General features: G+C 39.3%; 1 protein-coding gene across 1 annotated transcript; it reads left to right on the top strand.

Moving 5' to 3' along the window:
- The first annotated feature begins 752 nt into the window (after window positions 1-752).
- ercc2 (excision repair cross-complementation group 2) lies at window positions 753-12,049 on the top strand. Its single transcript, XM_070906208.1, has 23 exons — window positions 753-875; window positions 1,201-1,300; window positions 1,862-1,939; window positions 2,059-2,121; window positions 2,340-2,453; window positions 2,667-2,783; window positions 4,505-4,621; window positions 4,830-4,953; window positions 5,119-5,215; window positions 6,027-6,160; window positions 6,274-6,442; window positions 6,871-6,989; window positions 7,221-7,290; window positions 7,435-7,504; window positions 8,011-8,112; window positions 8,308-8,371; window positions 8,530-8,651; window positions 8,930-9,022; window positions 9,283-9,355; window positions 9,574-9,644; window positions 10,469-10,612; window positions 10,819-10,962; window positions 11,941-12,049. Exons 1-23 carry the CDS (start codon window positions 871-873, stop codon window positions 12,031-12,033), a joined length of 2,283 nt encoding a protein of 760 aa, XP_070762309.1. The 5' UTR covers window positions 753-870; the 3' UTR covers window positions 12,034-12,049.
- The last annotated feature ends 3,665 nt before the right edge of the window (window positions 12,050-15,714 follow it).

Genomic DNA, 15,714 nt, shown 5'->3' with positions numbered 1-15,714 from the left:
AATGAAGTGAAAGCAATGGACGTGAAATTATCATATTATCAATCGAGGGTCACGTGATCGACGAGGGTAGTCTAGATAGCACTAGTTGCCCTCAGTGAGATGACAGTGGACACGAGAGAATTATTAATTATAATGTCAGATTGTTTCTGGTCGCGTCCATGCCATCACTTTATTTTGAAAGTGTTCACTGGAAGTATTTGAAGTGACGCTGTTTTTACTAATTGAATGTGCTACAGTTCCATGCTGTGACACACGGTGGCAGCTCAACAAGCACTAGTGCTGCGAAGATGCTTGTTTGTTTTTTTGACCAACCGAGCTGGCCATACCGGTATTTGAAGATAATGGTTGACCTGGGGATCGGGGGTATATAATATTATGCCCTCTAGTGGCCTTATACAGGAACGGCAACCTAACTTTCACACCAGCGTCAAAGCAGACATGATAGCGTACTTATGTTCCGGTAAAGAGGTTCAAAATAATACGTTCAAAATAGACGAAGGTGTAAATATAGATGTATATATACAAATGTTTGACTCGGGGACGAAGACGATTCGGCGTCAACCACAAACTGATAAAAAGGCAGTTCAGTACTGTATAAACTACACGCTTGAGGTTTATCTATACAAATGGTGATTCAAGTAGTTCATTTTTCACCCTATGGACGGCGGTAATGCGCCTCGGAGCGTTTACACCGCCAAAAACCATAGAAGAAGAAGACGAAGAAGGAAAAGAAGAAGAAGAGTCGCTCCAAGTGTTGTATCACTGTGCTGTTTTTGGTGTTTTTACTGACGCACAAGTTATCAGTGACTGTTTCAAAACAGCGAAAGTGACTGACAAAGAAGAGGAGCGACCGCTACACGTTTTAAGAACATGAAGTGAGTGTTTCTACTAAAACAGAAAAGAAAAACTATCCATGCAGACATTGTGGTAATTGACAGTGCTAGCTAGATTGCATTATATTTAACAATACCTGGCTGACATAATTTAGCTAAGGTAACATTAAACCTGGCGCCGACAGCTGCAGTTTATTCAGTTTATCCTCTGAAAGTATATTGTCAGTCTGTATGTTCGTGTAATTAGCTGTGTGTGTTGAAGAACCAGCGTCCACATTAGCTTAGCTTCCAGACATACTGCTTGAGGCAGAGTGATTGTTCTGAATGTGCTGCATGTGTGCGGTCAGTCACTGTTGTTTTATTCCAGGCTCAACATCGAGGGTCTGTTGGTGTATTTTCCATATGACTACATATATCCCGAGCAGTACTCCTACATGCTGGAGCTGAAGAGGACACTGGATGCTAGGGTGGGTGGTGTTTATGTATCTCAGTTTATTCCACAGGATGCATATAAAATAAACTCAGTGGGATCTGAAACAATGTTATATCTGGATAGCTCGTTTTCATGCTGCTGGGCATGTGTACACATGTAACGAAACACGATAACAAATGGTAAAACTGAAGAATTATGGCATGTAATGTCAATACAGATACAATCTCAAGACGTACTGTAGTTACAGTCGCCCTGTCAGAGGGAAGTAGTGATGTTGTGTCTGTGATTATTGATTGTGATTCAAGGATTTGTTCACATATTTTCTCTGTCTGGCTCAAAAGAATGCTAACATGCCCGTATGTATTTTGAATGAGTTGGTGTTGGCTGTAATTATTCCTGCTCTCTGTTCTGAACTTGAAGAGATCCTTTTAATACTTTCTAAATCAACTCTTAGTGACTGATTAAACACTAGTTAAGGGTGGTGTTTAAATTATCATCATTATTATCAGTGTTCCAACTGAATCAATAGGAAGAGAGCACCGTGTTAACTTTATGTGTGTGGGCTTTGTGGTCAAACCATGCTGTTTATGTTCAGGGTCATGGGGTCCTGGAGATGCCATCAGGAACAGGGAAGACCATCTCTCTGCTGTCTCTCATTGTTGCCTACCAAAAGGTGAGTTTAGCTGTGTGTCCATGTGACCTCTGGTGGTGCTGGAGTTATGGTCCACTGTGGCTTCCCACCAGCCAATGCCACATGAACACCTAAATATGGTCTCTGGTTCTTTCTCTCAGGCCTTTCCTTTGGAAGTGACCAAGCTTATATACTGCTCCAGAACAGTTCCCGAGATCGAGAAGGTGGGTCAAGGTCAAATAAAATCACACTTAGCACAAAGGGATGAAAAGTATAATTCATAGGACATAGAGGTTTAATCCCAGCAGCAACAGTTGATCCTGTCTAAATATTTCTATGGCTCAGAAATGTTTAACGTTAAAATCAAACCGTAGAGGAAGAAGAAGGTGCTTTAAAAAAACTTCAGTACTTGTATCATATATTTGATCTGCTGTCTGATAAGGTCGTGGAGGAGCTGAGGAAGTTGATGGAGTTTTATTCCAAGCAAACTGGAGAGAGCAACAACTTCCTGGCTCTGGCTCTTTCCTCCAGAAAAAACCTCTGCATCCACCCAGAGGTACGAACAGCTGCTGTCCAGGACAAATAAGGACCTCACATATAAACTACACTAACATACACATTTAAAGCTGGCTGAGTGATAAAGCAGCCATTACATTGTCTTCCAGATTCAGAACCGAGCTTTCTGTTTTTCTTTGTGTCTGCTGTGTGTTTAAAAGATAGAATAAATGCTTGTCTGCCTCGACTGCAACCAGGATCTGCTTCTATCCAGGTTAGCGCTCTGCGCTTCGGTAAGGAGGTTGACGGGAAGTGCCACAGTCTGACAGCATCGTACATTCGTGCACAGCGCCACAGTGACCCTGACCTGCCTGTGTGTCGCTTCTATGAGGTAAGAAGTCACCTGAATTCATCCAGTTCTGATCTGAGCTGTTATTTTTTTAACCGAAGTGGAAGTAGACGCGGCAGGTTTGTGTACAAAACTCATGAAATCCAACAATGAAAGTGTTTGTATTGAAATTTTACTATCACACTTGATGATAGTAACAATAACGATACATCATTTAGTCTGAAGCTCCATTCTTTGCACCTGAAGATATTTTACAGTCATGCACCTGTACTGTAGCCTACAGAGGGTGAACACAGTATCATAAATACCTGAACGATTCAGTACAGTTCTGTGATGAATACCACCTCTAGTATTATTATAATGATCATTTGTTGTTGACACTGTGTCAGAGGGGAGTGGATTAACCATAACTTTTTGATGTAGTTTGTGAAGTTGTGTTGTCGTATTAGTTTGCATGAGAATGAAGCTGAGCATTATGAACTTCATGAAGGTAGTTTCTGTTGAAGGACAGTTATATAAGAACAGAGCTGAAACTAACAGTATTTGTTGTGAGAAATGTCCTTTACAGTTTCTTAGAGACTTGTTTGTCAAACTAACAGCTCCAAACCCAAATTCAATTCCTAATTATATCAAACAGAAACAAGCAGAAAACATATACATTTGAGAAGCAGGTATTAACAGATGTTGCATTTTTGCTTGAAAAGTGACTCAAATGACTAATCGATCATCCAAATAAGTGCATTGTCTGTTGACCAATCGATTCAGCTCTATATTGGATTGATTACAACTTGATGACTCAGCTTCCTTTTTGAATGTCTGCATCACCTGGAATATCACTACTGAACTGTGCACCATGAAAACTGGAATCTATCCATGTGTGATGCTCTGTTAGCCTCTTGTCAGGAACTCTAACGAGGTTAAAGCAAACAATGAGAAGTACTCACATTACAACTTGTGTGTAACTACCGACCAGATTCAGTATGTGGTTTCTAGTTGTCCTCTGAATGAACTCTCAGGTGCTTTGTGCCGGACTGAAGTTACGCAACATCAATGATAATGTGTGTGGAACTGTGTACATTTTTATTAACATAAAACCAGATTTCTGACACCTAACAAGGCGAGGAGAAAAATAACAGTAAAAGGTTTGGTAACATTTTATAATACAACCTATGATTTACAAATAAAATACTCAATGGAAGAAACCAAGACTATGGGGAACAAGGGATTAATAATTAGGCATTTTAGAGGTAGAAATAAATTATATCAATTATAATATTATAAGTATTTTTGTAAATACGGGGTACCTATGTGGTACAGTAATGCAATAATAAAACTGATATTCTGCAGAACCTGTAAAGTAATTATGGTGTAAAGTATTTCACAGACATGCTACCAAAACAGCGACCAAACAGTTACGAGAGAGGCTTTTGAAAAATCTTGTTATGTTCCCAAAATGACCATCAATGCTGCGGTACAGTACAGGTACAAGTAGCTTTGGCACAGAAAGCTCAAATCTTAGCATAGGAAATCACAGGCTGTACACTGTTTTTTGACTTCAATCTTTTATCTGTTTTTTAGTAAGTAAAACCTTGATCAGGTGCAGAGTCTGCTACACCTTCACTAGCCTGACACATGCACTTCCTGTTGCATGTTGGATACAATTCAAGCCAAATAGTCCCTTTAGTCTATCCACAGTATTTGCACATATCTGTCTGCTGCTCTTGTTTCCTTGAACCTCCTCTCACGCTGGTTTGTGTCTGCAGGAGTTTGATGCAGTCGGCCGACAAGTGCCTCTTCCTGCTGGCATCTACAACCTTGACGACCTGAAGGACTTTGGTAGACGGAAAGGCTGGTGTCCTTACTATCTGGCCCGCTACTCGGTACGTTGCACCACAGACTTCTACAAACAGGAAACCTATAGCCTGGTGTGAAAATTGCTTTCCTGGTAATTTGGGAAAGCCATCACTCTTTGCATACAAATCTGAAAATAATCTGAATAATGTTGATATTTGAAGATGTTTCACAAAGGTTGGTAGTGTATCTCTTAGCTTGTCCTGTTTTCTCTCTCCCACTGTTATTTCCTCTCAGATCCTGCACGCCAACATCGTGGTGTACAGCTACCACTACCTGCTGGACCCCAAGATAGCTGACCTGGTGTCCAAAGAGCTGGCCAAGAAGTCTGTAGTGGTGTTTGATGAGGCTCATAATATAGGTGAGGATGTTTTTGTAGTTCTGATAATTCTTTGTAATTCTTTTAACATGACTTAATATAAAGATGACTCCTGGAAAGAAAGAGCTTTAATTTTTCACGTCTTGTCATCTTTTATCTTTTCATCCCTCACCTCTTTTTCTCCTGTTTCTTTCCCTTTCTCCTCAGACAATGTTTGCATTGACTCCATGAGTGTGAATATCACCAGACGAACACTCGACCGCTGCCAGAACAACGTGGACACACTTCAGAACACCATACACAAGTAAGAGCCTGGCAGAGGTCAGCAGCACGCGTACTGACACATCGAACTCATTGAATGCATCTTAATTGCATCTACGTTTCCATTACTTGCGTCTAAGTTTCTCCCACTGAACACATGAGGAGAGACTAAACAATGACTTTAGAGAAATGAGACGTCCTTTCCTTTCCATCAGCTGTCAGTCAACTTTAACAGATCTGGAGTCTTTTGGTGGCTTGGAGTTTGTATTTGCGTATATATGTACAATCAAAATAATACAGGATGCACAGTGACTACTGCCAGCACTATTTCGTTTATGTCCTCCCACATCACACAGCACAATATGAGATGAGTCCTCTTAAAATGAACACCTGCATTAAAAGCTAAAAGTATTCTGTTCTTTACTTTGTACAGTTTGAGCCGTAAAGAGTAAAGTACAGTTTTACAAACATTGAATGGCCATAAGCCATTTCTTCTGGCAGCAAGATTTTTTTTATTATTTGTTTGTTATTTGTATCCACATTTATTGATATTCTGTTTGGTAAATTATCGTCAAAATCTAGTTTTTATCGTGAATTAAAATGTCTCTCCTCCTCTTCCTATAGTAATACTGTACGGGTGAAAGAGAGAAATGACAGGTTATAAAAAGTCAAGTGATTCTGATGAATGATGAAAACTATTCAGTTTCCTTGATCCTTGATCAGACCCACTGGTAACACAAATCCACTATTTATTATTTCAACCTCAATAAGTGAGGAATGATTTAATAATGTTCTCATGGAGCGCGTAAAGTTCCTGTTGTCATCTCTGCCCCGCCTCCTCTGCTGTCTGACAGGATAAAGGAGACAGACGCTGCTAAACTGAGGGAGGAGTACAGACGATTGGTGGAGGGGCTGAAGGAAGCTAATGTTGCCAGGGAAACGGACGTCTACCTCTCAAATCCTGTGTTACCAGATGAAATTCTTAAAGGTACGGGCCATCAGCACTAAATGAATTTGGTTTTATTCTGAGTTTCACTCAGTTTAGAATTATAGTTCAGACAGAAAGTTGACATTGCTTTTTTTCTGCTCCCTCTCCCTCAGAGGCCGTCCCCGGTACTATTCGCACGGCAGAGCACTTTGTTGGTTTCTTGAGACGTTTCCTGGAGTATCTGAAGTCCCGTCTGAGGGTCCAACATGTCGTACAGGAGAGCGCCCCGCAGTTCCTCAAAGACATCTTCGACAAAGTCTGCATCGACCGCAAGCCTCTCAGGTCACTGTTGGCGCCACTGACGCATTGCACCTGAAATCACTTAAGTCTCCATTGTTTTTGTTACCTAACTTTCTGCTTGAATTCTCCAGACAAACACATGTGACCTCAAGTAATCATGTATTCACTCACTTTCACTTTCTCAGTCTCTTCTTCAGTAGCTCATTCACTTATTCGCCTCCCTCAATCACTTCCTCACTCTTGTTCCCTTGTTTCCTTAGCAGCTTCCCGCTCAATCTGTCACTTCCTCATTCATTCTCTCGCCTCACATCTGTATTATCTTTCTTACACGATCACTCACCTCTTTAATGCACTCTCAGTTGCTCACTCTCTTACTAGCTCATGTCCTTGTTTAATTGATGACTCAGTAACTTCCTCATTCATGTCTTCATTTTCTCTCTAATCTTCCATCCGTCCCTCTGTGTCTCCAGGTTTTGTGCAGAGCGGTTACAGTCGTTACTACGAACTCTGGAGATTGCCGACATCGCAGACTTCTCAGCTGTTACTCTCATCTCTAACTTTGCTACTCTGGTCAGCACCTACAGCCAAGGTACTAAAACACATCTGTACATCCATTAGTGCTGAAAGCAGACGCTGTTAACAAATATATTACTTTGGCACTGTAGTTGCAGTAAGATGTCTGGCAGAAGTCAGATTTAGTTTGTGACATCTCCCAAATGTTTATTGTGTTTTATTTTGTTTCATAGTGCAGTGTGCTTTTGTTGTGTTTGGTTGTATTGTATTGTAACTTAATTAAGCACATTTTTCTGTCTGCCTGAAGGTTTTACCATAATCATTGAGCCCTTTGAAGACAGAACTCCAACCATCGCTAACCCTGTGCTGCACTTCAGGTGGGGAAGAATTGACGTTTAAAATTGTGAAACGTGTGAGACGATGCAGGACTTAGTCTCCGTGATACAAACAGTAAAGGTGTGAGCATCAAGTTAACATGTGACTGTTCTGACCGTTGTTTTCTGTCTTTGTTCCTCTCTCAGCTGTATGGACCCGTCTATAGCCATCAAACCTGTTTTTCAAAGGTTTCAGTCCGTCGTCATCACCTCGGGGGTAAGTTAGTGTGTGTGCAGAGTGGTGAACCGTTAAAGAATAGATTTCTCTTTTTGTTTTAATATTGTTTAATTTGGGTACGTTAAAATACCTGCTCCATTTCTTCTTCCTTCATTCCTCCTCTGATGCAGTGATAATTCTGTACACCTTTTACTGGGACTTTCCACATCATCTTGCTTCTTGAAATATGATCCTGCAGTTGTATTCATGTAATGTTTGACTGAATGTCCCTGCTGCCTTATTGTTAATTAGTTTTCATTTGATTAATCTTGTGTACTTTGTTTTAAAATGTTAAAGTATCACAGTTAGTAGTGAATTCTTGCCATTGTTATTCACATCGGTGGCCTAAATATTAAATGATTCCTTCTTTCATTCTGGAAACTCCACAGGTCAATATTGTGAAGTAATTCGATTTTCTGTTTCACATGCAGTCATGAAGTCTGTGTTCTCCAAACAAACGGCTGCTCTTGTTTTGACTCTCTCGTCCTTCTGTTTGACCTCTTTAGACTCTCTCACCACTGGATATCTATCCCAGAATCCTCGACTTCCGCCCTGTTACCATGGCATCCTTCACCATGACGCTGGCACGGACCTGCCTCTGTCCTCTGGTGTGTAACGACACTCAGACACACACGTTCATAAACGCATTCACTCTGGCAGCTGTGGTCGAAGAGAAATGATGGTGGTCAAAGACTGAAACTGACCCTTTCTCACATCGTTTCCACACTTAAAATTGTGTCACTGGATTGTTGGAGCCTTTCCAAATGTTTTGTCTTTTTCTTTCTCTGTTTTGTCTTGCGCAGATTGTTGGCAGGGGAAATGATCAAGTGGCCCTGAGCTCAAAGTTTGAGACCAGAGAAGACTTTGGTTAGTAAAAATGTCTCCGTCATTATTTATTGTAGCATATTGTTTCAAAGGCAGCATCACATGATGAGGTCAATATAATAACTCAAAACAGATCTGACATGTTGTACTGTGTTCAAATATAATAACATTACTTTTTCTTTTTTTCTTTTTGTTTGCAGCTGTGATTCGTAACTACGGCAACCTACTTCTAGAGATGTCTGCGATCGTTCCCGATGGCATTGTGGCGTTTTTCACCAGCTACGTCTACATGGAGAACATAGTGGCGTCCTGGTATGAACAGGTCAGTGTGTGGACAGACACAGAACACACACACACACACCTGGGAGACTGAGGTGGTTCTTTTAAACTTGGATAATACTACTAATGATAAATAATATTTCTAATATTTGCATCTTTGAAACAGAATAGCATTTTGTGTCAACAGTCATTTGGTATAAGTTTGTTTTATTCTTGAAGCAGAATAGGGCAGACATTATTTTTCATTTTATTATTATTTGTTTATGAAAAATGTGTATATACAGATATAGTATGTATGTTTTTGTATACATTTGTTTGCAGGGTATCCTGGAGAATATCCAGAGAAACAAGCTGATCTTCATTGAGACTCCCGATGCTGCAGAGACGAGCATGGCCCTGGAGAAATACCAGGAGGTCAGAGAGACACTTGTCATCCTACTTTATACGCATTATTATTAAATAAGTCACAAATCTGTAGTTGGGGGTCAGCTGCCGAGGGGCTAAACAAAGATCAAGTAGGTAAAAACAGATGACACGCCTGTGATTGTACCATTTAGCATGCTGTGCTGTAAAGGTATAAAAGCAAACTCATGGTAATATTTTATCTTCCTGTTCTCCTGCTGGGTCCCAGACCTTTGACCTCTGACCTTTCTCTGTCTGTCCCTTCTCTTCAGGCATGTGAGAACGGCAGGGGAGCCATCCTCCTGTCTGTGGCTAGGGGAAAGGTGTCTGAAGGAATAGATTTCGGTAAATGATCAGGATGCTGCAGGTTACTGAGATGACTTAAGAGGAAACGAAATGTGGACCCAGTAGAAAAAATAGGAGTAAAAGCAATGCAACAGATTTCTTTATGGTTATACAATATAAAGATTCAGCAAACATTTCACTGGAAGTCGGGTGTAAGTGTGAATGTTGAGGTCGGTTTTTCAACATAATAACTATGGATCTTTTTGTTTTCTGTCCAGTGCACCATTTTGGCCGAGCAGTCATCATGTTTGGAGTGCCTTATGTTTACACGCAGAGCCGCATCCTGAAGGTCAGAACTATCACTGTGTCCGAAATCACTCACTCTATTTTATATTAATGTCCGAATTTTGTGTGAGATTTCCACTATATGGTGCCCTCAGAAATTCCCACAATGGAACAAAAAAAACAAACTAGTGTTGGCTTTGTACACTACTTTCCGCTAACAATCCCACAATGCATCACATTTCATAGATGAGAAAATGACTCTCCACCTGTCAGTGATGACACAAAATGAAGATGATGATTTTTAAGTGTTTGAAGTGCTGCTCACTACAGAACAAACTATTGAGTGTCTATTATATAGGGAATAGTGAATGAGTAAACAAGGGGCTGACTTCTTCTTCCAGTTTATTAGGCAGCTAAAACTAAGTGTACCTCCCCATTTGTATCAATGAGGGTACCTCTCTGTATAACGCAATACAGTTCAACAGCACCAGAAACTGCATCCTCCAAAATGACCATAAAGTTCAATCAACACGTCGACAAAAATCAAGGGAGGATTTATTGAATAACTGTTGTATTAGATTGCATTAGTTTTAGCTCAGCGTAGCTAATAAACTGGCAACTGAATGTCTATTTCGTCATTTTCAGGTCCTGAAAAGTTTGAGAATTAGATCAAAAAGCTTAGAAGCATGAATCAGTGATGATATACAAGTTTCAATATGGTTGATGGTTAATGTTAAAAAAAAAATGAACAAGCACAGATGTTTTCTTATGAATCTTGTTCATTTATAAATGTCATGTCCCTTTTCATAGTTTCCTCAGTCTGACAGTTTTGCTGTCATCACTCTGTTAATAGCTTCACTATTTTTGCCTCACTGACTCATGTTTCAGGCTCGTCTGGAGTACCTTCGAGATCAATTTCAGATCAGAGAGAATGACTTCCTGACGTTTGATGCCATGCGTCACGCGGCTCAGTGTGTGGGCAGAGCCATCAGAGGCAAGACCGACTACGGACTCATGATTTTTGCTGACAAGGTGTGTGATGGTTCTACCCAGTCTAAATTCTTTTTGTCCTTTTGATCCTGCCATAGTCTATAAATGCCTATAAATATTACACAATTTCTTAGCATCAGCCGGTAGGTCCCATTACAACCACAGTCTTCTGATTTGAAGTAGCTCCACTGGTTATTGCCTTGAGTGAAGATCAATCAGTATGTGAGGACTGCCTCTCCCGTCCACAGCGTTATGCCCGAGCAGACAAACGTGGGAAGCTTCCTCGCTGGATTCAGGAGCACATCAGCGACGGCAGTCTGAACCTCACTGTGGACGAGGCTGTCCAGCTCTCCAAGCACTTCCTGCGGCAGATGGCTCAGCCTTTCAGACAGGTATGACTCGTCCGATTTGTCCCATTTTCCCTCTGACTGAAATTACGTTTAAGCTAAGTTAACTACCCAGATAAAGTGTTCACTCAACAGACGTACGGTCACCAGAAGCTAAAAAATACCAAGACAAGAATAAGAATATTGATTGCAAAAGTAACGGAGCAAATTTAAACTCTGACATTTTTGTGTGAAAGGCCAGAGGGAACGTGGGTAAAAATGGTTGAATTTAGTTCATCACAATTAAATTATTTCATGAGCAACAGCTGTGCTTTCTTGAAATCACAAAATGATAATTTCACAAGAAGAACCAGTTTCTTTTTTACATATAATTATTCCAGCATATTTAGCTGTGTAAACAATTTTCTTGTGATCACAGAATAAATATTTTGTGTGTCCAGAGAGGACATGGATGTACTGTAATCATTTGTCATGTCTCCTTTCTCATGATCAAGAAAATAATTACAGGCATTACTGCACCTGCAGTCGGCACTTTTGTCCCACTAGTGTCTTAAACAAACAATTGGAGCATTTACTGTACTTTACATTCTCATGAAAGGGGTTAATTAATTACTTTGTTTTTGACGTTATGCAGGTGAGTCAGAAAGTTAGTTTCTAACACTGATTGAGATAGAGGAGGAGGAGGAGGAGGAAGAAGAGTGAAAACTTTGATATGAAAACAATAATTTTCCATTTTACCTGCTCTGTGAGATTGCATACTTGCCACTTGAGTTCTCACTTCTTTTCTTGAGCAAGTATAAAGCCTGTTTTTAGCATGTAGCAGCTTCCCACTCTTTCATTTAAGTTACTTAGAGCTGCATAGTGAACAGGGTCATTAACCAGAGGTCCTCAGACACTCAGCAGGCCCAAGTGTCATTTAGCAAGACAGTGAAAATAGTTGGCGAGGTAGTCTGATCACCTTCTTGTTTCACGGATTTTTACCAGTCTCTAATAATCTCTCTCACCCTCTCTCTCTCTCTCCAGGAGGACCAGCTGGGTCTGTCTCTGTTGACTCTCGAGCAGCTGGAGTCGGAGGAGATGCTGCAGAAAATCACTCAGATCGCTCATCAGACCTGAAGGTGACATACACTGCATAATGTCATCACCATGGCAACGCCCATGATGGGGTCTGCAGCCATTGGAATGACATCATTACTGTGCGATGATGAGAACTGGGTCAAATAACAGATGCAACTCAAGTTTATTTTAACCTATTTGGAGAGTTAGATGTGCACATCAGGACAGTGTAGATATACTTCAGAAAGTTTGTTGGTTATTAACAAAATAAAACCTGTAATTAAATGTTTCTCTTTGTGGTAAACAAACCATGAAAAGTATTTAAAACACATGCAGGCCCAGCTCTGGTGGTTATAGTAATGATTTCTGTCAGTGTGTGCATTGTGGTTAGAAGGCCTCAAAAAGGCACAAGCGTTCAGTATTTCAGGTCACACACTGAGTCTACAAAATATTAGCACCACAGCTCTCACACCCATCTGAATGTGGGATTTAGTTTAGTTTTTGGTTTAGTTTTTTCTTTTTTCAAAACCATTACAGCAGCAAAGTCAGTGCACCTTTGGTTCACTGGTCAGTGTGTAACTCAGTACTATGTACAACCTTTATAACTGGTTTGTGTACATATGTTGTATCTATAGCAAAATAAAACCAAGGGCAGTGACAGAAATCAGTTAAAATCACTGTTATTTAGTAATTTAATTAACTGTTCACTTGAATACTCAGCTGTAAGCTGCCACTTAGTGCTGTTGAAAATCTGCCCCGTTAGTCAAAGTGAGCAGTCTGTGTTCACTTTCAGTTGTCCTGAGTTTGTCTCACTTGGTAACCACACAGCATTACATGTGGGAGAAGGATTTTGCAGTTCTATGGAGGTGGTCCTAACATTTTGTATACTCTGCGTGTATTCAGTATTACACATCACTCACGGATGCACTGTGAGAGGATCTAACAGAAATATCAACAGTAATGAATCCTCTCCGTTATGATGAGAAAACCTTTACTTGACATTAAACTCCTAAAATGCGCTATTTTATAGCATTTTCAAAGTACTGCAGTTTGTGAAAAAACACATTTATTACTTTTCAAACCAAAAATGATGAACACGTGCTGTTTTTAAACGACTTATTTTGATAAGTAACATGTGTTTTGAAATAAGTTATAAACCGTCATCAGTGGGTCAACATGTAGCATCAACTACAGATTATTCCATCTGTGGGTGTAACATCGGTCCATATAGCGTCTGTCATACAGGCAAAACGACTGTTCGTTTCCTTTGCTACTGCAGCTGTACATATCACATTTTATACTGAACATGATTATTTCTGTATCTGTTTTTCAACCAGGAAGTTGGAATATAAATGTTTTGTATTTAAGAGTTGACTTGTGTTTTTCTTCTGGGGGAAAGTGTTTTAATCTTGATAGAATTTTTTAAAGAGGCCTTTCAATCCTGACAAAACAAGTCAAGGGCAAATACCTGAACTTTAAATACTTCAAGAAGTGGCACTACGTAAGCTATTCAAACTGAAACTTAAAGTAGCATGTCAAACCCTAAAAGACATGAAATATTTCCATGCAAACACACGCTAATAACATACAAGGGTGTTAAGGTCATATTGTAATTTATTTCAGCTCAAGTTTGCAAATATAAAATACAAACATTCATGTTTACCACAATAAACACAGCATCAAAGGAGATATAGTCCAGTTTCTACATATTGTTTGTAACATTCTTACAAGTGTTTGATTGACAGACTGTAGTTTCTACAGTAACTAACAGTTTGATTTCAGCCCTTACAACAAAACAGGAGTGACATCTACCAGAGTAAATGTACAATCAGTAGTTTGTGAGCCCTAACAGGAGTTTTGTAGAATAGAATCCATGTGTGAGGGTGGTAACGTAATTTTCAGGGAGCCAAGATTTCCTAGCAGCACTCATTTATTTCAATTCGTATCTCAATTTAAACATTCCTGAGTTTTAAGTGAATATGTACAAAATTATAGTTATTTAATACTCTGTCTGTGTATTAACATAAAAAGGAAGGAGCTACAATGTTTTGTTCACACAGTGTTGTACTTATTTCACCAAATCTCCAGTTTAAGTCTCAAGTAACTAGTTCAAGTAATTCTCGCTATAACAAATGAAAAAGATCACAAAGAAATCTACATGTCATTAAAAGCTAGTTTACAATTTATAATAGTAGTAATAGTGACTTGCAGTAAGTTGTGGATTTCAGGCATTTCAGTGAATAAGCATAGATGTAAAATTACAACATGAAGTAGACATACTTAAGCAGGCTACCTGTGCCTCAATAGTTCTTCATTCAAGCTACCTTTACCACTGTGAGGCAGATGGACTCCAAAATAAACTCACACTCACTCAAATAGTTTGGATTTATGCATTCGCATAACATCTGGCTACTTGTGCATCCAATGCAGATGTTGCCCTGTGGAGTCGAATTTGCATCCATCTAATTAGTAGAAGTCGAGTGTTGACTCTGGTCTCTGGTTTGCGCTTTAGCTGCTGGATGTTTTGACTGTCTTCACAGGTTAGCCACTAACTTTGTACGTCTGCTTTTGGCTCTGGGCAGATAACGTCTATTTGGCTTGTCTAAGCTTGTTTGCTGAAACATTTTGAAATCACACAGACGCGTATTTGCCTAAATTTGTGCCACCTACAACAATTCCCCTCTTTGTATACGTCGTGCATTTTGTTCAGTTTGTGCGACATCTGTGATATCATGGTCTTCCACAGTGTCTTTGATGCAACTTAGCGGTGCAAAAGTCAGAAACTTTCACATCCAACACAGAGTGGCTTTGAGTAAATGGTACAACTCTGTCAAGTCTTACTTCAAGTGAGTCACTAAACTTCAATCCAAGGCCAGTTGAAAGTCATCAAAACAACATTGACTCAGGCACACAACAATAACTTTGGGTATCCAGATATCTGAAAACTATTTTCTGAATAAACTGTTAAAAACTCACACTGCAACAAATCCATAAGTGTTGAATATTGAAATGTGTAATTTAGGGATGTAAATATTCAATAATTGATTGATCTACCACCATTAAAAGTGTGATTAATCTGGAATAAATGAGCTGACAATTGTGCAAAAATATGCAAGTGGTGCCTATCACATTTAGAATTTCTTAACTTTAGTGAAGTTAAAAACAGTTGGTCCTTATTCTCATAATGTGGAATGATAAAAGTGGACTGTGGTCAAAGCTAATGAACACTTTAGCTGCTTTGCACAATATGAAAATATAATTAGAATGACCTGCACAATTTAAAGGCAAACACATTTAAATAACTTCTTTAACTTCTCGCTCGTAAACCAAATGTTACATTTACATTTTGACAAACACGTCACGTTTTGATAATTGTGCAAACAACTTTACATCCCTGTGCGTCTCAAGAGAGAATTCATAAAATTTTTAAATGGTAATCTGTAACGTCAATGTGCCTGTTTTATCTTTTAGAACATTTTAAACATAAATAAATCAGTTTTTTTCCCCAGTGTTTAACAGAAATGTACCTAAAAAGAGCAAACGAGTATTAGGAAACACCTAATACCTCAAATGTAAAATTAATTGTATTACAGATTGTTAACCTGCAAATATAGTCATGTGAATACTTTTCTTACAGTGCAAATGGTAAATGCTGGTATTATTTTAAGTCTAAAAGGACTTTTGTGTTCAACAAAACACAGTTTCTGGTTTTTTTTTTTTTTTCAATTTTAAGTTAATGGT

Source organism: Enoplosus armatus, chromosome 5 (assembly GCF_043641665.1).
Source record: "Enoplosus armatus isolate fEnoArm2 chromosome 5, fEnoArm2.hap1, whole genome shotgun sequence".
In the NCBI taxonomy this organism is placed as follows: Eukaryota; Metazoa; Chordata; class Actinopteri; order Centrarchiformes; family Enoplosidae; genus Enoplosus; species Enoplosus armatus.
The sequence above is the reverse complement of the archived record's forward strand: the minus strand, read 5'-3'. Positions and strand labels throughout refer to the sequence as shown.